Source organism: Oenanthe melanoleuca, chromosome 2 (genome assembly GCF_029582105.1).
Source record: "Oenanthe melanoleuca isolate GR-GAL-2019-014 chromosome 2, OMel1.0, whole genome shotgun sequence".
NCBI classification, from domain to species: domain Eukaryota; kingdom Metazoa; phylum Chordata; class Aves; order Passeriformes; family Muscicapidae; genus Oenanthe; species Oenanthe melanoleuca.
The window spans coordinates 123,692,063-123,713,646 of NC_079335.1; the positions used below are offsets into that span (position 1 = coordinate 123,692,063).

Here is a 21,584-nt window from a genome sequence, read left to right on the forward strand (position 1 = left end):
TGATTCCCCAATGAAGTCCCAGCTATTTACTATACACAAAAGATGAAGGAAGCTAAGAAAGGTGATGTCCATTGCAGCTGCCAAAGCTGGACATGAGTCATTCTTATTTAATGGTAATGTTAAAACTTCACTTCTTAGAGCTTATGATCATGCATGATAGCTGAGTAAAACGTAAGATATTTCTTCTGATGGTACCAGCTTCTCTTTTCAGAGAAAAGTACTTGCTTGATGACTTGCTGCAGACAGTCATCAGTCTTATTCCAGTCCCTTCTAAGAGTGGATAATTTCATTAAGTGATTATTGCTTACATACGCAATTAAGAAGAGAGAAAATATGGACCAACATGTTTTAAGGGTTTTATATATGAAAAAGAAGATCTTAGAGTTAATATGACATATGACAAGCAATTAGTTTAACCAGGCCATGACTAGAATTCTATCCTATGAGAGCTTTAAAAAAAAAAAAGCAAAAAAAAAAAAAAAAGCCAAGCTATGCAACAAAGATACTGGATTTTGTCAAAAGAGAGCAAACTAATCACAAATAATGTGATCACAATCATTTTGAAATATAAACCACTTCCTCTAAAATAAATGTAGGAAATTTAAACTGATGCTACAAATCTAGCCCAAAACACGCTTCCTGAGATTTTAAATATGGGCTCCCCTGAACTATAAACTAAGAATCAATAAGTGAATAGAGACATGGTCAGTAATAACTCCTTTTCCAGTAACTTGTAAAAATAATCCACACAGTCAAAGTTCATTAAAAACAGCCAACAATAGGTCTGATAGAAGCAATTAATTTTAATTTAAAAAAAAAAAAACAAAACCAAAACCAAGATAACAGTAGTATTATTACTCATGCCCTGGAATTATATCAGCTGATCTGCTCTAAAGGATATCCTAGAAGTCTATCAACTTCAGCAATACTTGTTATGTTCACTAGAAGGATAAAAAAATTAAATTATTTTCCCCTTACTCTGTTGATTTTCAATTCTCATTATCTCTTCCTTGATATTTTATATCTCATCGTATTTCTGTCCTTTCAATTGACTCATACGTCCCCTAACCAGATATCTAGGAAACTGTTATTTCCATCCATGCAGAATCCTTACACAGCAGCTGTATAAAGGATGACTTTAATGAGCCAATGCCAATTCAGACATAGAAAAAAAAATTCCTTATTTATTTAGATACTTGCATAAAATGGTGCATACCTGTTTCTATATGCATAAAATCATAGCTAATTTAAAACTTACTTCAGGAACCATGGGTTTTCTATCTGCTGTGTTCTCAGCTTTTAATAGCAAATTATGAAAAGAAAGGGCACAAGAATCATAGCAGAACGATTACAATTAATAAAGAAAACTAAGTCCTAAGATGATAAGAATCACAGCAAGGTATATAATTAGAATGGCTATAACAACAACATATAAATTAGATAATTATGGATTAAGCAATCCCTTGGGGGATTCTCTCTTGCCCTAGAAAACGTATAACAAGCTCCTTAGATAGAAGGCAATAACTATTAAGTGTTTGAGAGAGAAGTAGGACTATAAGGAAAAACAAAAAGAAGACACAGCAAGATAAAAATCCTAATTTAAAATCTAAAGATGGCTTTCATTTTTGGTAATTTATTTTAATACACTTACTGGTCCAGTATTCCCCCATTAAATCTGCTGACATCTGTTGGCTAAAGAGCACATGTCAGATTATCCAGAAGTGCAAGATCAAATAAACATGAACTGCTTCTTAAGGTGACAGTAGGGAGATATAAAACACTGCAGCGATTACCAGAAACGTAATTTTTTTGTTGTTGTTTCTTACATCAATGTAATAATCCCAGGTGTCCTGGACACCAGACATACAATAATCTTCATAAATCCTAATTCAAAGCCATGCCATCTGTCAAAAATATTTTTTATGTCTCCTAATAGATATGCTATGTAATTGCTCTCACAGTAGGGCAAAAATACATGGTTGTACTAATTTGCTTTACCAATGGAATAGCTCATTATCAAAAATAACCCCACCACATTACTGGGGCTTCTAGCACTCTTCATATATCACAACTAACCTTTCCATTCTGCTCTTTTCTATAACCTCAAATTCCCAATGAAAGCAGATAAAGACTGAATAATTGTACAGTAATAATGGAAAAATCACATGCATAAAAAAATAAAACCACAGTGTCTCTTTCTATTATGATTGTGTTGCAGTTAAAATTAGCTTTGTATTTCACGGTCACTAATTTACTAATTTAGTCACTAATAAGACTAATCTAAGTTCTCGGCCCTGCAGAGCACAAACCATTTTGGACCCAATCCAGAGAAGCACTTAAATGTGTGTGTGACTTTTAGTTCATGAGCCTGAAGCAACTTCAGAGGGATCAGACATGCTTGATTAGGCACAGAGCCCTCACTACCCTGCTGGACAACACGTCTCCCTGGGACTGACCAGCATCAGGAGATGACCCTCCCAAACCACTGCCCATACTCGGGATGGAAAGGACATTCCACATGGGATTGCTCAAAGCAGGAGCTTCTGTCTGAAGCAGAAGAAAAAAATGTTTGAGCTTAAGCTGGCCTTTGAGAACACCCTTCCTCCACGGAGTTTTGAACTACCAGCAATTCCCCTAACATGCATACAATATCCCAACAGCTGAAAACAACACCAACAGCACTGAGGTATGGCAGGGCTTACAAGAGGTTCTGTTACACCTTCCTAGTTGCAGCAAGACAATCTTGATGTAAACTTTCATTTGTTCATTACTTTAAATAATGTATACAAGATTATACAAATATACACACTTGACAATTCAGTGGTTGTACAGCAAAGAAATCCAACAGTACCTAGGAAAATGGGAAATTCCAAAGGTGATGGCCATTACCAAAAAAATACCCCAGAAGATAATTTCTTCAAAAAATCAAACTCAACCTAATTTCCCCTTTGAAAATCCATTAACAAACTTCATTCTTCTTTAAAAATTACATTTCCAAAAACACTTTTCAAAGAGAAAAATTTATATTTAAAAATAAAAGCAAGTTTCCAGCAACTGAAATGATGAACTGGTTGATGAACTAAATGCTCTTTTGTTCAGTTCTGCATGACAAATATGAGATGCCACTTTGCAGTAACAATTATATTTTTGCATACTGTTCTATGCTTATCAAAAAATTTTTTATACTAACAAGGTAGTTATTTCAATTGATGTTCTATGTCTCTATGACATATTGAATATGAAATACAATGCTTTTCCAGTTTCTCTAAATTGGCAAAGTTCTCCCATGAATTTACAAAAATACACTCACCACTGCAAGGAGGAATACCACTTTCCTAATGGCCAGAATTAGTCATTTAATTTCCATGATTCACAATTATTCGACTTATTTTGAGAATTTGAGAATTCCTTTGAGTAAATGTGAACTCCAAATACTGGATTCTAGACTGGAATGAATTGCCTAAATACTACTAAGTCCTAGATCTTAATTTAACTGATTCTGTCACAAGCCAGTTCATACGAGTTTTTTGGTGACATGTATTTTAATAGAAAGGTGAAAATAAAGCTTTGTTTCATTTTCACTGTAAATATCTGCTATTTTATTTTGAAAACTTTGCTTCTTCTCTCTAAATAATAAAACTTAAAATCTCTACAAGTTCATTTCCTGAAATTCCACAGAACTGAACAAACCACTGAGGCTGTAGTAACTGGCAGTTCACCATCCCCAGCAAGAACATCACATTAAGGGAAACTACTTTTGTCCAGCAGATAACTACAACATCAATTAATTATACTGCCCAGATCTGCAGGACTTTAGTTGTGGTCCAGATGTGCATAGATCTAAAAGCCAGACTAAAACTTTGCAGTTGGTTGGAACTAATTCACACTCTCACATTATCAGAAGGCAAACTACTCATTACTTATGATGAATTAAATATTCCTGTAAAGGACACAGTTTTAAATTTTAAATTTAAAAAGAAGACTACAGGCCATACATACACACAGGCAACTCTTAGAGATGGAAAAATTGTCACACACACCTCTACTATACCAATAGACTTAGCAATAATAAATATTGAAACAGCATTGAAAAGAGACAGACAGACAGACATTGTTAGTATTAAGGAGACATATGGGAAAAAGAAACAGGATAGGTTAAGCAAAAAAAAAAAAATTGTCACCACAAAAGCAAAAAAGGCCAAGCCAAACATCTTCAGTCACCCTGCAAATATCTAAAACTATATGGCAATGGAAAACAGGCTCATACTTGATACAAAAACATTTTCAGAGTAAGTGGAGAAAAAGATATATGTACATCATATGCAGAAATATTCTGAAAAGCCCTTGCCTGAAAACATATATCACATATCAAATAAACCAAAGAAAAAGAAGTTCAGATTTAGAGACACACAGTAGAGAAACAGAAAGGAAACACACAATAAAGACAGTCTATTATGTTCACACATTTACATGTTACTCATAATTGTGGTTGTGGAAAGAGATGACTTATGTAAATGTGTGAATTTGCCACCAGTACTCACCACATTAATGTTTCTATGCAATTCATTAACATTCTAGCTACAGTTTCATGCTTGCACAACTCAAGTATAAAAATAAGATATTCAGCAATACTATACAGCCCAGCCTTCTACTATTTCCTTTTCAAATCCACAGCAGTGGGCTTGACATTATTGTCATCTAATTAATAGCCGTGCTACTTTTATGATAGATGACAAGGAAGGCTGAGAGCCACTCAGCCAATGGAAGATGTGAATGTGGTGAAACCATCTTCTGCAGGACATTCATGCTTCCTAAATGAAAGCATGAAGTTTCATCATGTGTGCAAAAGGAAAAAGTCTCCTACCTGTGGAGGTTGATTGTACATCGGTCTGGTCTCCGGAAATGAAGTTTTACCCTTTGAGTCTCTACTTTGATCATCAGCTGTGTCACCTACCAAAGTAAAAAGAAAACCCTTTAAAATCACTGAAATCCTTCTTATTTTACATAGAATAAGAAAACCTCTTCAGTCTTCCTAAATTCAAATTATACCTTGAGAAAGGGGGACTCTGTAGCCACATTTATATTTACAATTTTGAACATGAGAGAAAACTGAGAAATTTTGAACACAAAGAGAAAAATGTTGAGAAGTGATCTGCAAAATCCAGGAACAAATCTGTATCAATTATTTAAAGGAAAAAATTATTGGGGGAAAAAAGGCCCCTGTTTTTGCATACTTTGGGACCACTAAATTCTAGTAATGGAGATGTGTGTAGTGCAAAGGGGATACCAGGTGCACATCCATCACATCCCAATCCAATGTCAGAAGCACTGTTGCTCTATCCTCATTTGTAGCCTTATTTCCACACAGTTGATATCTGTGCATTAGTGCAGAAAGAGACAAAGCACTCTGAGAAATGGCCTGGTTTTGACTGTATGGGGACAAAGACTGATTGGCAGGCTGGGCACTAATCTTCTCCCATTGTATACTGGGGCTACCTCTGCCCAGGATTTTACTGAGAAGACACAATTCAGTTTATAAATCTGCAGCTGGTAGTCATCTAAAGATGGGCAGATCACAGCAATAAACCATAGACAAGATTATTTTCACACTTACTTTTAAGACAGAAGGTACATTATTAATTTTATTAAAAAGGTAGAGGTAGTAAAAAAACCAGCCCAAAATCAGAATTTTTTTCTCAGATGTTGCAAAACAAACATCTACCTATGCTATTTTCTGCAATTTTCTTTGTCAATGGAAGAATGTACCAGAAGCTGTAAAGATTTTGCAGATTACCTCCTTCTGCTGTTAGTCAGAAAATAGTTTGTAAGAGCAGACAACTGAGAAATACTGAAGATTTAGTTACATAATTTTGGTTTTATTTTTATTTGAATTCATACTACTTTCTGTAATGGAGTATTTTGGAAGTCTGTATCTTTAAAGAGTCCTTTAGCAATAATTCAAAAATGAAAGGCTTCAAGTTACTGTAGTTTAACTTCTTTGGTAAACCAGAGGTTCTGGCTCCCCTGTTCCATTTTCTCCAGAGGTTTACTTAGAGCCAGTGCACCAGGCAAAAGCCCTTGGAAACAGCAGCCAGCTTCTGCCCATGTCCAGTTAATGAAAAGCCAATGATACTCAGGTCCGTGCATGTCTGTTCCATACTGTCATGGGCTCCCAGGTCTCTGAGTACAATGCAATATTTGGTAAAGTTTTTTTTTAATAAAACAAGCACTAACATCTAAAAGCCTGCTTTTAACACCCAAGTATTATTCCTAGCAGTTTATGCAGAGAATCATCATCGTCATCATCTTTGTCATGGGTCTTTGATGCCTATTAATTTCATTAATGTCTACACTTTCCAAGACCTTTTCTGGAGTTGAAAGACGCTTCTTGGTAAACTAGTAAATCTCTACATAAAACACTCCAAAGCATTTGTGTTCACAAGAGCTATTATAAAAAAAGGGTGTGGAAGAACAAAGGAGATGGGGATTCAGTATCTTCCATTCCACTCCCAGTACCTTGAAAAACACATTTGTGAGCACCTAAAAGATAATGAGGTAAATAACAGTCATGAAAATCATTAAACAATTAGTTTACATTTGTAATGAAGTAGAGGCCAGGCAAACAAAAATTATTACAAGTCTTGTGAATGCACCCTGCCTCAGGGAGATGTAAAAGTGGTTAATAGATACACAAAGAGGACAGTAAGGCATATTTTTGGTCCACTTGCTGTGGATGAGACTGCAAACAGATTTAAACTGTACCAAATTTAGGCTAGATTAGTTTCACCAGGAATAAGGCTACTTAAGCACTTTGAACAACCTAACTAAATGGTTTCTCTTAATAGTGCTTAATCTTCAAAGGACCTCAGAGATAGGTTGAAGACACATCTGTTGTGAAGGGTTTCAATCATGCCAAGACAAGGAAGATGAATGACTTTTTGTGTTCTGTTCTCGTCCTACATTCCATGATCAGTGAGGGAGGAAAGACTCCACAGGATGCCCTTTCCCAAGTTCAGGGAGCTTAGCTGTCTGATGAAGACTTGTGAAGGTTCTAGGAGACTGCAGGGAGTTGGACAATGACTCACCAAGTGTGCATGGGCAGAGCTGTGCGGGCAGTCGGTACCAACAGGATTATTGGGTGAAGTTGTGTGTTTGCACAAACATACTGAAAAAAGTTACAGCAGGGATTCAATAAACACAGGAACCAATGTTCTACTCATTGCCTTTACAAACCATTCCTGAGAAAGCATTCAGAAGTTTTTATATGAAAAAAAAACACTAAGAAAACACAATTATTGTGTGTTAATGCTATCCAGAATATACATTTTCCCTGTGATTAGTTTTCCTTAAGATGAAAAGAGTCTTGGTTTGTAATCAGGACCAAAAAGTCAAAAATTATCTCAAGAAAGGAAGAATAAGAATAACACATTTAGAGAGAAATGCAATTTTTTACTCAAAACTTCATCATCCAGCTCCCAAAATTCACAAACTCTTAAGGAAGCCAAATTCCAGAATACCTGCAGTGTTTCATGGTTCAAATTGCCTTTGTGAAACTGCACTTCAATGCAGAGGTTTTCTTTGTCAAAAACAAACAAACAAACAAACAAACAAAAAAATCAAAACCCCAACATCTTGCCAAATTTTCAGTCATAGGGTCCTGCAAGGATAAGCCATGACTTTTATTATTTGAGTTAGTGGAGTTAAAACAGTGATAGGTGGCTGCCAAAAACCAAGCTGTCTAAAACATCCAATAGGATGTAATAGTTTTACAGATAAATTGGTTTTTTCAGTGTACTTTTTTCACTGGTTCCTATCTCAAATATTCAAACACATTAGCCATCCTTATTTCTACTAGCCCAAATAATTAATTAACTGTGACATACCTTCCCAGCTCTATCAATTCCCAACCCTATCTAGCTTGCCATAGCTGACTCTTCATGTTTAGCCACCCAAAAATTTTTTTTGCTCAGCTTGCCTTGGTTTTCCATTGACCTACAGTCTAATCTCTTTCCTTAAATGGAAGTCATAGTTTGTCTTTCCTCTTCAAGCTCAGCCTTGAAAATGCTTCCCTCTGGTCTAGGTTTTCCTCTTCTCCTCTGGAACCCTGCAATCTCCTCTTCCTACCCACCTACCACAATGTGAGGAAAGGGGATGATGTCAAACACCAAACAGACAGACATCCATGACAGGACAGATGTGTGGGTGCAGGAACCATGTGGATTCTTTTGAGCACCTCAAATATTCTGGTTGATAGCTTTTGACTGGGGAAAAAAGCCAAACAACCAAACCACCCGTCTCCTCCAAACACTGTGAGAAAACCTCTCCAAACAAACCCAAACAAGTTCTCTTACACAATCTTGATGTAAAGAGGTATACAATCATATTTTGCCAAACTAAGCAACTGAAATCTGTCCCTGAAGAAAGATCACAAATACATGACCTTAGTGGAAAGGACGCCCATAAAGCCATTCATCAGAACTGCAATTCATCAGAACTGCAAATATGTTCATAGATAAGGGCAGAAGGATCATTGTAATCATCTAGCCCAAACTCCTGTACAAGTATAGGTCATAAGATTTCTTGAATTAATTTGTTTGAACTAGAGCAACTTAAAAACTGTATTTTAATCAGGAGATAAAAGACAAAATTATTTATTTTTAATAACACTTATATTCTGGCTCATATATTCCTTGGTTTAAGCATTGTGCAAATTTCAGTCATAAAACTACTCTAGAAAATAAATCTAAGTTATATATCAAAAAATGACATATACTGTTTAAAGTCTATAAGAATTAGAAATGAAGGGCACTTCATGCAATGTAATATGGTTTAAATATCAGCAGCATAATCTATAATATGCAGCACATTACTGGGAAAATTTATCAGGAAAAAAATAATCATGCTCCTTGCTGTAAAATATTCCCTTCCTTACCAAGGGGAAAATATTTAAAGTTTGAAAAGAAAGTAGTAGGCATATTTTTCCTACTGTCCAGATAAGCCTGTATTTCAAATCCTCAGTCTTGGGAGGCTGTTTTTAAGTTATATTAAGCCTTTTCCAGGGCCAAATAATCACTGTTGCACTGAAAGGTCAGAAACATGTTTCTTCTTTCACTAAGCTGATGCTGGATTTACACCAACATTCTCCAAGTTCCACTGGTATCTTTTTCCAAAAACTGCAGCCAGGTGTTCCACAGGAAAGAAATACCTAGTCCAGTCCTCAGCACGTACTATGTATATCCTGCCTCAGAACTCAGGATTTTTGGTGTCTTCAGAAATCTGCATTCAGCTGCCTATCTGGACCTCAGCAAACTCTCATATAGAAAGGTTCACCCACAAGTTTGGCTTCTACTCAACAAGGAAGTGGTGTTTCTATTTATACTCTTTCCTCTTCCAGCATTTTGTTAACCTCAAGCTGTGTAGTCTCTTGATCAACAGACAGCATTTAAAAGTCTAGCCCACCCTCAGTTTAATAAATTAAAACCAATTGTAAATGCATTTTAGAGTCTTCTATAATGTATTTTGCCATTTGTCCTGGTCTGTGCAAAACTCCTGTGAGACTCTGAAGCACGTACAACACAGCAAGCAGTAACTAGCTACCAAATACATGGATTTTCAAATGTCACCTTCAGCTTCAAAACAAAGACAGCTATTTTCCATTATACTTTTGTTAGTTGCTTAACTCTTTGTTGCCTATCATTATCTTCTATATCCTACATAGAGATGGCAAGAACAAAGAGTATTCTGGCTTCTATTTGGCAACAAAAGGACAAGAACTTTTATTCTGGCTTCTATTTGGCAGCAAGAGGACAAGAAGTTTTAAGAGAGGATTACTAAGATCTGAAAGCAGGAGAGATTGACTCTGTGGAAGCATCTAAGTTTTACTACAGTTTTTTTTACCTCTCACTTACTCATAAATCTTCCCCTCTCCCTGAGATAAGGAAGAAAGGTCAGACACAGCAATTTTAAGTTACCCTGCTCCAGGATAAACTAGCAGAACTTCAGGCTTCAGTCCATCAATACTGACAGTGCCTTCCACCTCAGGAGGTATTTAAGAAGTATTGCAATTCCCCCTGAATGTCTGTGTCTCGGGAGTCCCTGTGATGGCACTTCCATGCAAAGGGGATTGATAGCCCCACTTTTTCAACTCCTGCTCTCCTCTCAGCCTCCAGGTCTTTCAGCAGGGATGAAACCTGTTTCTACTCTCCCGGTCTCTTCCAGCCCTGCTTGGTTATCCAGCACTCGTTTCCAGTATCTCACATCTTTCACTCACCAGTTTCTACCCGGTGAGTGAGCTGGGGACTGCACTGGGGTGGTGCCAGGGAGCCTTGATGGCAGTACCCCAAACCCAGAACTGGGCTGATTTTATGGGATAAAGACAAGTAACAGAAGAAGTGAAGACAGAGGAAAGACCCTTAGAAATCTGCTAATGAGCTTAAAAGCACTGAATGGTTTGGGTTGGAAAGGAACTTTAAAGATCATCTATTCCACCCTCCCTGAATGGATTGTACACAATAAGCTGTAAGTAATTTAATAGTTTCCACTGGTGATCAACAGTGATCTATCTGAATCAAATAAGGCCAGTTGCAGTCCTCTTCAATGGCACAGATGGAACATTGATGAATAGTTGGTTCTTTCATTTTCTTAAAGGTGGGACTATCACTCTGTCTAGTATTAGTGCCATAAAACTACATATTAATCTTCATTATCTTCCATGTGTACATGGCCAAGACATAACAGCCTTATAAGAATATATATAGTTGGCAAAACAATGAAGTCATCCTAGTTTCGGGTCACCTCATCCTGGTTTCATATTAAAGCTTTTCATATCAACAGCAGTTTCATTTCAACAAGCTAATAATATCCCCTAAAAAACCCAATATATCAGCAGAAAGATTCTCCACAGCTGCAACTTCCAGCAAAACAAGAGTTTAAGAGTTTATGCTGCATAAGGGTGAGTGAGAAAAAGTCTGTGTAAATCCATGCTAAGACAGAGGTCTGCTAAGTGTTTGGCAGCTGTACATTGAGTTTCAATAGTGTATTAAGAAGTCCTACAAATAAATCTTTGTTTTGGAGTAGAACTTAACCAGTATCTTCTCTAATTCTCCTGATGAACCACGAGAAAAATCTATATAAACCCTGCAATGAGAATCCTGAAACTGATCTCTTCAAACTTGCAAAAGGTAGGGGGGAAACTGTAACAAGGTAAACATTAGAGTTTTGCATCTGCCGACATGAAGAAACAAGGTCCAGTCCTTTCCCAATTAAGAAGAACAGCAAATCCAGCTACAGCACATGCCATTGAAGATTATGGGAGTGGCACTCCACATTGTCACCCAGCTTGATTTTGGTATCCCATCGTTCTGCAGGCAACCTTAATGTAGAGCCTCCATTTTCTTAAACAATTCTGTCAGGGTCTTCTCAACCTGCATCCCACTATCAAGATCACAGTGAAACAATAGACTAAAAACTTCCCTATGAAAAATTTTGTTTCCCCAAACAAAAACTTTTCAGAAGATAACAACTGAAAAACAATATGAGAGGATTAGAGGCCCCTGTAGAGTTTCCATATCCCAGATCTACATATTTTTACGTTTGCAAAAAGTGTTTTATTTTTGTGCTTTCCTATATTTCCAACTTCTTAAAAGTTTCACTTCTTTCAAAACTTTCCTGAATCCTAAAACAAAGGACCCTTAGAATTTAGATCTAGCTCCATCTTCAGCCACTTCACTAAAGCTAAATCATTCCAGCTCCTCAGATCCCCATTGAAAAGGCTCTTTTTAAAGAGGTGCCCAACTCTTTCAGAAAGCTGATGAAGCCAATCCCAAAGTTTCATAGCAAAATTTTGGTTGAAAGGAATCCTGGAGATCACACCAGTCCAACCTCCAGTTCAGTGCAGGGCTAACTTCAAAGTGAAAGAAACTATGTACCTCAGGTTGTTTGGCTGAATTTTGAGGCTCCAAAGAAGGAGCTTCCTCAGCATCTCTCACCTCTCAGTTATATCTATCCCTATACTGTTTGTAACCTCCAGGTTCACAGTCACATTCAAAGCAATCTGTAGAATTAATTAGTCCATGAGCCACAATCCCCATGATGAAATGTTATTTTACTTTGGTTTTAGGTCATGAGATTTTCATGTCAAGCATAAAGAAATGCCAGGAATTAATCTCACTCTGATTTTCTGGTGTGATGCATCCATGCAAGTACTTTTCACCCCTTATATGTGCATGCCAGCCTTTCTCAGTAATCCACCACAACACTGAACACCCTCACCACAGCATATCTTTCTAGAGATCTTGTTTTTCCATTTTGCTATTTGGAAATTCTATTCTAGAGTTCATTACCTTAGATACTGCCACACCTTTCTTATCTGTGCTATCAGAGTGAGCAAGTGATGTGACTTAGCAGCTACTCAACACAACCTTAGGACTGAAGCAATCAACAATATAGATCCAGGTAAGGGCTTATGACATGCTCAGTCATTTCATAAGGAAGAAGTTGAAAGAAAAAACTAAACAAGAGAAATGTACATCCTCTAAGTCTTCTGACCCAAGATTTGTGCTTATCTGTGTGTTTGTGCCAGTGCCTCAGGGAAACCTCAGAACTATTCACTGCTCTTCCAGTGTTCAACTGATACCCTGTGGATAAGCCCCCAGCATATCTACTGTACATTGGTATTTACCATGAACATTGGCCCTAAAAAAAAAAATCAGCAAATCTGCCTAGAAGGCATAGATCAGATGCCATAGACCAGTCTCTTCATGCATTGTCACAGTTCTTGACATTCCTAGAGAACCTCTAAATCTTCCTGTTATTTGCTTCATCTGTCAGTTAAGCCATTCAAGATCAAAACAAATGTAACCTTCCAAGGCCAAGTGAATGACACTTTTCTGGGGAAGCAAACCAATTAATCTACTTTCTTGAAAAGAAAAGCTTTATAAACTGATTGTCTCTCTTTTTATTTTAGACATGATCACTCAGTGATACCTGATTGTCACAGTCATCTAGACCAGCTCAATCATCCCATAGAACAAGTACACTGTTCTAAGACCAGGAATAAATCAAAAAGTCCCTTAAATTTTTAGATATTTACAACAGTTTAATGTTAATTCATAATCTCTATTTCACTCTCAAATCTGCCTGCTGGTAGTGGAAGATGTCTACACCTCACATAATCCAACTTTTCTGTATCAATAGGCTGTTAATGCAACAAGTGCAAAAGAAGCCTCAGTTTGCAAGCTCAATTTTCTTCCAGGATTACAATCTCCCACTAGATCCTATTTGCTTTTCCAAGGGACAGAGATAAAGACAACTTTGTTTCCCTTTCTTTGTTCTGTTTCTCTTGCCTAACTTTCTCTTGTTTACCTTTGAGAGAATGTGACAGTCATGATCTTCACAATCCTTCCTGCGTTTTCTTATTTTGCTTGTGAGGATGATAAAATGTTTAATCTCAAAACAATGGAAGTCTTTACCTCTTCAGTTCCTGATAAATGGTAAAAGGCTTTGGGGAAACATCAGTAATAACAACAAACTCAGAGGAAGACAATAGTATAGCTCACACAGAATAGTGCTGGCAAGCATCCTCTCCTTTAACATGTTATAGCAGCATCATTTCCTTGTCACTAGTTAATCCAACCTATAAAACTACTTCAGATTACAGGCTCAGTTGTTTTTCAAAGGTAAATATCTATTATAATGATCTACTTTCCAATACGAAATTAATATTATTTTAGTATCCTCACTTAACTATGACATTAGGACTCTCTTCCTCCTGTATTATTCATTATATGATTCTAAAGGCAATTCTGTCCAGAAAGCAAGCAGAACACACTGGAGCCCACTTTGATGAGGACAGAGATTTTCCTAGCCCTTAAAAACCAGCTGCATGGTCTGCCTGTTCAGTGTCTTGGTTACACTGTACAACTTGCATTTCAGTAGGTCAGACATGCATTAAAACTATTTGCCTGTCAAAAACTGAGGTGCTGATAGCCTGATATTTGCATATGAAGCTTGCTACATAAATGTAAATTATAATTGAAAATAAACAATGCAAATTTAAGCTGGTTTCCTATGGAATTAGATTTACATGACCAATCTTCTGTCCTTAACAGGGAAACATTGTCAAACATGGTTGAAACTGGCATAGAGACAGAAGATCTGGAGAATTTAGAATTTACAGAATATAACCGTCTGCAGCTGGGTAGTAAAAAGAGACTAGGAGTAATGCCCCAGCTGAAGGAAAAACCCATTGCTCTGTTATTGTTGGCCTGCTTGGTCAATTGGCAAATACTGCTGTGGTTGGTCACTGTGAATGAAGGGAAGGCAAGGGAGGCCACTGTAATAATGCAGGGAAATGCTCAGGACTGTTCTAGCAGTGCAGAAGGACTAGGAAATCCTCAAGGAGATCCTTGATAAACTATTCCAGGAAATGCTGTGTTTTATTCGCTTGTTAGCATTTTGGCTATTTGAAACAATAAATATTCTTTATTTTATAAAGAGGAAGAGGGCAAAAATCCCATATAAAAATTTGTAAATCAATCAGACCACTCATATTAGGGCCACTTTGTCCCACGATGCATTGAGATGAACTCATGCTCACATATGGCCTCATCCCAATAACCAGCCTTCAAGTGAGCAGCTGCCTACAACATTCACTTTAGTTATTAGGAACTTCTTGTCATATCATCTAGAAACTCTGAAAGTACTAGAAAGCTGAGTTAATACTTCCTGGGAGAAAATTGGCAATAGGACAGAACACCCCTTTAAGGTACCTTTTATGTAGCATAGTTTTGAGAAATCTCCAAAGCAATAAACATTTTGTACCCAAGTGCCACTATCCTCTCAGAGGGATGGAAACCCCTCTAATTCTGAAACAAAGTTAAGCAGAATTAATTTAAAACATAAAGACCACACACAAAGTTGTATAGATACCCTGAAACACACTTATGTCAGCATGCCACACAGACAGAATACAACTGATGCAGAAAGTTAAATCACAATACCTATCATTCTATTAGAAGGCTTACAAATACTATGGTTCAAAAGTATTGCCTCTCTACTTTATTTTTTTTTTTTTGGAAGTTACTTTCTAGACAGCAGCCTGGAAAAATCTAATGTCACTGTGACTATATAATGTCAATTCTGAGCAGAAAACCTTATGGTACAACCACTGCTGCTTTTGCATTCCTGAAACATGCTTACAAACTATTTTCTGAACAGCATGGGTTTTTTTCTCTAAAAATCAGAAATTCTCTGCATTTTTTGTAGTGACAATCACAACTTTATAAACATACCTAAAATAAATTGGTACAGAGAGGCTTTCAGTATTTTTTAAAACAAAAAAATACATCCAAAAGCAATCTCAACAGATTATTCAATAACAAAGTATCTCTGCTTCCATAACTCCTTGAAAAACTACTTTTGACTTACACAGTTAATTCCGTTGTATTAGTACCATCTTCTGATCTCAGACTTACAAAGGGATCTAAAACTAATCAGCCAAGTCTCCTCACAACCTAAAACATAAATCCATTTAACATGTCCTCAGAAAGGACAAAAACCTGCATAGTAGCTGAATTTTGGATCATACCTCTGTCATGAACAACCAGCTCCACACTGATGATTAAAGGACTACCTAATTTTATTTATTTATTTATTTATTTAGAGCACATAGGTCAATAATGTGGATTAACTAGGATTAAAGAGTTATTTTCTAATTATTTTTGTGCTTTAAGCTGGTTTAGTATTTCTAGGAACTTTATTCCAAAGCCAGCTTTGTAGAAGAAACTATACCATGGAACTTCTGGATTACTCTTGACTTGTAAACAAAATGGAAATGTTCATTTCAACATATTACTGCTAGATTCCTTGGTTTTAAATGCAACAACATAAGTAGTATTAAATACTCACAGATTTTTAGTATGTCTGGCTTCATTACTTTAAAACCTTTCTAACTATTCAATTGCATTTTTGCATTACACAAACTTAGTAGTGCAGATCTGTAAGGGAAAAAATTATTTATCAGCACAAAAAAAGAACTAGAATAATTCTTTAAAAGTATCCAAAGAGCAGGGCAGAAGTTATTTTGAGGAGGAGAAGAAGAGATGAATAAAAATTCCTGAACAGAGGAATTTGCTTTACAAAGTCTGAAAAAGTCCCACCACATTAAAATATCTATTTACAAAGATACAAGAGCAACAGATGTAAAAGTCCAGCTGATACATTTTTGGCTGTATCATTCAGTGAAATGCCCAAATATTTGCATGTACACCAAAAAGTGACATTAACACTGCCCACAAAACAAAGAGAAAAAAACATGATAATTGTGCAGTACTTGAATAATTAATTTTGAAGAAAAATCTGCCAGTACTTTGTACTATATTCTTTTCACTTGTGGAGTAAATTAATGAAGGTCAGAGAAGCTGTTTTATTTTCAGCTGTTCATGGTGTGAAACTGAGGGCTACAAATGCTTATGTTAAGTTAAGCCTACACTGTAAATCAGTGTCTTCCCTAAACTCTGCATTGAAATGAAATTTTCTAGCTGAATATGAAACATTTCAATTTGTAAAAAAAACAAAGCCAAAACACCCACGTAGGATAATGCCAGCTTCAAGAGCACAAAGGCAGATGAGCAGTTTTCAAAAAAAGAGCATTTCTTTTTTCCTGAGATGGCAACCACCCACTCACTTCTGCAGAGGCCCTGGGGAGCTGAAAGGGATTTCAAACTCTGCAGCCAAGGTTTCAATGGAACTCCAGGTTTATGGGCACTTAAGGTCCATGCTGATGTGTAAACTACATTAATGGGAGCTACCAGATCTTCTGACAAAAACTTCACAATGTTCAAAGATGAAGGACCACACTCTGCCTCAGGCTTTCAAGCTTGCATCCCTCAGCAGACAAGAAGTACAAGAGTTTCTGAGTTCCTCCCAATGCAACAGGCAAATCGTCCCAGAAACTAAAGTACAAAGTTTTCCAGGTTCTGTGGCTCCTTATCCACTTGCTCAACATCAAGTTCCCAGACAGGTCCGCCCTGCACATGTAATTTTTCTGCAGAACTTTTTCATGCAATAACACGATTAGAATAGAATAAGTATCTGTTTCAAAACACAGCACACTGAAAACAGACAAGGCCACCCTACAAAAACAAACTGTGTACAGCTGGTAACTCCCTTCTGGCTACTATTTGAAGAACTGTCAGTCAACCTGTAGTGTGAACATTATTACCTAAGGGTGAGCTTTCACAACATGGCTGAGTCAGGCTAACAGCTCAGTGCTGCCAAAAGGAGCAGTCCTGCCTCTCCTTTCAGCAGGGTGCTCCTGCTCTGTCCTTTGTGGTGGCCCCCAAATTCTCTCAAGTGCTTGTGAGCCACCTGAGCTCACTGAACTGGCTAACAAAAAGATAAATATGTACTCCCTATTTTGCTGGGTTAATTTTCTGCTAGTTTCACAGGCTAAATCAGAGACATCAAACGAGCTGGCAGAGCTGGCACACTGGTGATGGAAAGCAATCCTGCTTCCAGGAGCAAGCAGCAGAGTGACCCTTTCTTCAGACTGTTAAGCTGCCCTGTGGAAGCACACCCTATCATGGAATCAGTCTTGCTTTCCAACATGAAAAAAGCAGGAGGCAATATTTCAGACCTAAATGTAGTCTTCACTCCAGACACAAGACAAATCAACATGGAAAGTTTCAAAGGTATGTGCTACACCTCACATATAAAAAAACACGAAGATCTTAAACATAGGGAAAAAACCCCAAAAAAGTTATTATATTAGCAAGTGCTCATTTTTGCTATTACCAATAGGCTATAGGAAACTAAAGATTAATACCTATTCCTAGTTTTCCTCCTTTTCTTCCTAAGGGTTCAACAGTGCAACTTTCTGTCTTTTGCTTTCTCCTCATGAGAAAGTTGCATTCATTTTCACTCCATCAGCCCCAGGGAATCAGAAAAAGAGCACTTGCTACACAATGCTGCACTGCTGTGTTGAAGGATCCCTCCGTGGATGTGAACAGTATCAGACTGGATGACAGCTCTTTTGGGACTTCCAGAGACTGGCTTGAAAAAATACCATGAATAAAGTAATTTTATGAAAAATCTAAAATCTGTCTTAGTCAATGCAAAGAATCCATCCAAGTATTTCTTGCAGGTATTAAAAAAGTAGGTGAGGTCATACAATTTTTGTAAATTCTGTTTAAGATGCACTGACATGAACCCTGAACGTGAGGAATTTTGTGAGGATGAGACCTGAAACATTCATATTGTAATTCTTTCCCATTCCTAGCCATGCTCTTTATCACCTCCTGCCTGAACTCAGGACTCAGAAAGGCACAGACCAACAATGTCTCCCTACAAAACAAGCCAATGAACCAACCCATCCTACGCACAAAGGGCTGTGTTACCACATACTGATTCAACTGGCTGCAAATTGGCAGATGAAATTCTAGGTCACAAAGACCTGTACTCCTGTATCTGATAGGCAGCTGCTGTGGTACATTAATGATTTTTCACAAAACAAGAGAGAATTAAGTTTCCATTATGCAGTTACTGCTTTATGTGTGCTCTACTCAGGAACATGTCCTATATTCAGATCACACTGCAATTTGTCCACAATCATCATGCAGCTTGATATTTAGAAAAAACTAGAAGGAAAAAAATCCAGGGCTATAAACAACACGGCACCCTTTTCTTCCCCAAAGACACAGTTTCTGTCTGGAAGACACCTGATTTCATATCTTCTTTCATATCTCCTTCATATCTCCTTTAAGGTGAGGAAAACAGATTTAGTGCCTGGACTTTTACACACACAAACACTACAACAGGGCAGAAAATGTACGTGATTGCCAAATGCTGTCAAAATTTGTGACCTGTCTTTCATCTCCACTCTGAGTGGTTCACTCCTGCCATTCTCCTCATCCATTCTGAGGGTAGTCTGGCTCCTTAGGGTATCAACTCCTCTCTCTAAACCACAAGAACCATTGCTGCTGGCTGAATTTGCTTGCACCTCAGTCCTGATTCCAGACCTGGTTCCAGACCTGGCTCCCTATCAGATATCTGAGCAATATGACACTCAGAGCCAATTGAGTAGCACCAATGACCAAGGATGCATTTCCATTCCCACCTCCCACTTCTGTCTTCCCTCTTGCCATACCTGCTCCATCACTCAAGCCCTTCAAACCAATTCACCTTACTAGAACAGCATAACACTAACCCAGAAGAATGTCCACAAACCTGGAGAAAAATTAAATAATGAAAGTGTAGAGTCTGAAGGAGGACAAGGGGACTGGCCCTCCTTCAGGGTGACAAAAGATCAGTCCAGCTACATACAGAGCTAGTCTAAGACAGGGTGATTTTCTCAACAGAGCAACTATTTTTGCATGCAATATGATCAGTCATGTTTAATTGTTGCCTGAATAAAGGTGATGTTGTGTGAGACCACGAGAGCTCATCTAATCACTCACCACCACTAAGAATGGGAATTTCTGTTCCCCTCACTCAAAGGCCTTTCCCTTGCACTGACTGACAAAAAATAAACTTTCTGCTTATAAGCCCATCTTTTTCTGGGAACTGAGCCAATTTAAAAAGTCCAGCAAACACCAGAGCTGGAGCAAAGTAAGATTCATTGAAGTGGAGGAAAGTAGCACCTTTGCTTTTGGGTGGTGGTAAACTGATAAAATCTAGATTATCCTCACTTGCAAAACCACTACTGGCCAAAAAACTCTTAAATGAGTAAGATCAGAAATGGGAGAAGACAGCATAAAGGATTTTGCCTTTGAGATATCCCACACTATTTAACTTTAAAACTGTGGTTAGAAAAAACACAGTTTGAGTTCTGTTCTGCCCCAAAGGGATTAAATAGGAACAAAGGCCTGAAAAACAACCAGTCTCAAACTTTCTAAGCAACTTGGAGGTTAAAAGAGTGTGCCTGATTGTCCAAATGGAGGTGTAGTGTACAAATGCAGAGAATGCTTTGGGGCTAACTTATTGTGAAAAGGGAATAGCTGCAACATAGATCTCTAATGTAGGAGATCAGGCTCTCCACAAAGGTATTGCTAGCAGGCTTTCCCAAAAGTGCCCAGGAGGCACCTATGATAAACACCTGCTCTGTGTGCAGTGAATAAATTGGAAAAATTGCTCTCACATGAAGACATTTGAAGTCAAACACTCCTATAAACAACCTAACCCATGATTTCTACACCATCCTCCAACACAAAGGGTACACTAAACCTAGGCTGATCTGAAGGGTTGCCATCAGAAGAAAAGCTCTGCTACAATATGAAATTTCACATATGGGATGTGAGCATGACTCTAAGATCACCCCAGCAACTGCAGAGATTTGGGAAGGAAGAAAAGGCTCTGGTGCCTGTTGAAAGAAGGTCTAAGAGAAGTATTCTGAGTTTGTCTTGCTGGAATTTGTTTCTAAATTAATAAAAAACATTGTAAAAAGTAACTGGACTACAAGTGTATCCTGAAGGATAATTTCCTTTTCCCTAGCCACTTCTATATTCAATTTACAGTTGCAGTTGTAATCAAAAGTAATGAAAACACAATACATCTTTGAATTAGTGTATCTTTATTACTGTCCCAGAGTCCCAAATTAAAAGCTCAGGACAGACCATAGAAACGTTACCACTGTATAGTCAACCAAACCTTTTCAAAACTTTGTCACAAGAGTTCTGGAATTTAAGAAAAGGGCTCTCAGTTGCACAGACATGTCTGTAGTTACTTTGACCATCTCACTTCTAATGCTTGGCTGTCAGGTGAGTATATCCAAAGCTCAAATCCCCGGCAGCACACCAGAGAACGGAGCTCAGAAAACAACCTGACCACCTTTTGATCTATCACATGTGAGCTTAAAAGATCCCTACCCTGCTCTCAGTGTTCTCAGGGGTCCAGCAGGAAAACAGGATTATTTTTGATCTCAGCCCACATGGCATGGATTTATCTACCTGTATTAACCTGAGACCAGGCTGTTCTCCTCTGAGGTCTGCATTACCTACAATCCTCATAGCTTGCTTCCCACAAAAATAAGTGTCATTTGTGCTAATCGGTGCTAAGTGAACCAGAAATGAGAGAATGGCAGGGATCCAGCTGACTCATTAATACCAGTGTAACGGATTAACCCTTTTACATTGTTTTTCCACCCCCCCCAATTAGTCAGCATCAAAGAAGTTTGAGACAGCACACACTGGAAACATAAAATGGGACAAAGTGTTTGAAAACAAGGGAGGACATCTAGGAGAAACATCATATTCTGTCACAAGGCCCCTTATTTTCATATTGGGAATGTTTTTTTTTTTTTTAAGTTAAGCTAAATATTAAAAGCAGCAAGGAAATGAAATAGCCTGTCAGAAGAAAGTGAAGCATTCTGATATGTATAATAAATCCATATCAAATTTGTCAAGTAAATAGAAAGTGTATAGTTCAGCATGAAACATACAACTGCCCACTCCAAGTTCAAAACAGTTATTAACTATGATTATAAAATTACTACAAAATGTTAAAACTCTTTTTTTTAACATATGGGCAGCACTTGTTGATTTGTGCTGCGAAATAAGGTATTTTTGACTTAGTTAAACTGCTATTTAGAA

At 37.4% G+C, this 21,584-nt stretch overlaps 1 protein-coding gene across 5 annotated transcripts in view; it reads right to left on the reverse strand.

The window, feature by feature from the left end:
* UMAD1 (UBAP1-MVB12-associated (UMA) domain containing 1) overlaps positions 1–21,584 on the reverse strand; it is a 78,970-nt gene that overhangs the window by 13,512 nt on the left and 43,874 nt on the right. For all 5 annotated transcript variants that reach the window (XM_056486037.1, XM_056486038.1, XM_056486039.1 and 2 more), the window contains one exon: positions 4,865–4,950. In XM_056486037.1, coding sequence (XP_056342012.1) covers positions 4,865–4,950 — 86 coding nt within the window. The remainder of the gene's footprint in view (positions 1–4,864; positions 4,951–21,584) is intronic.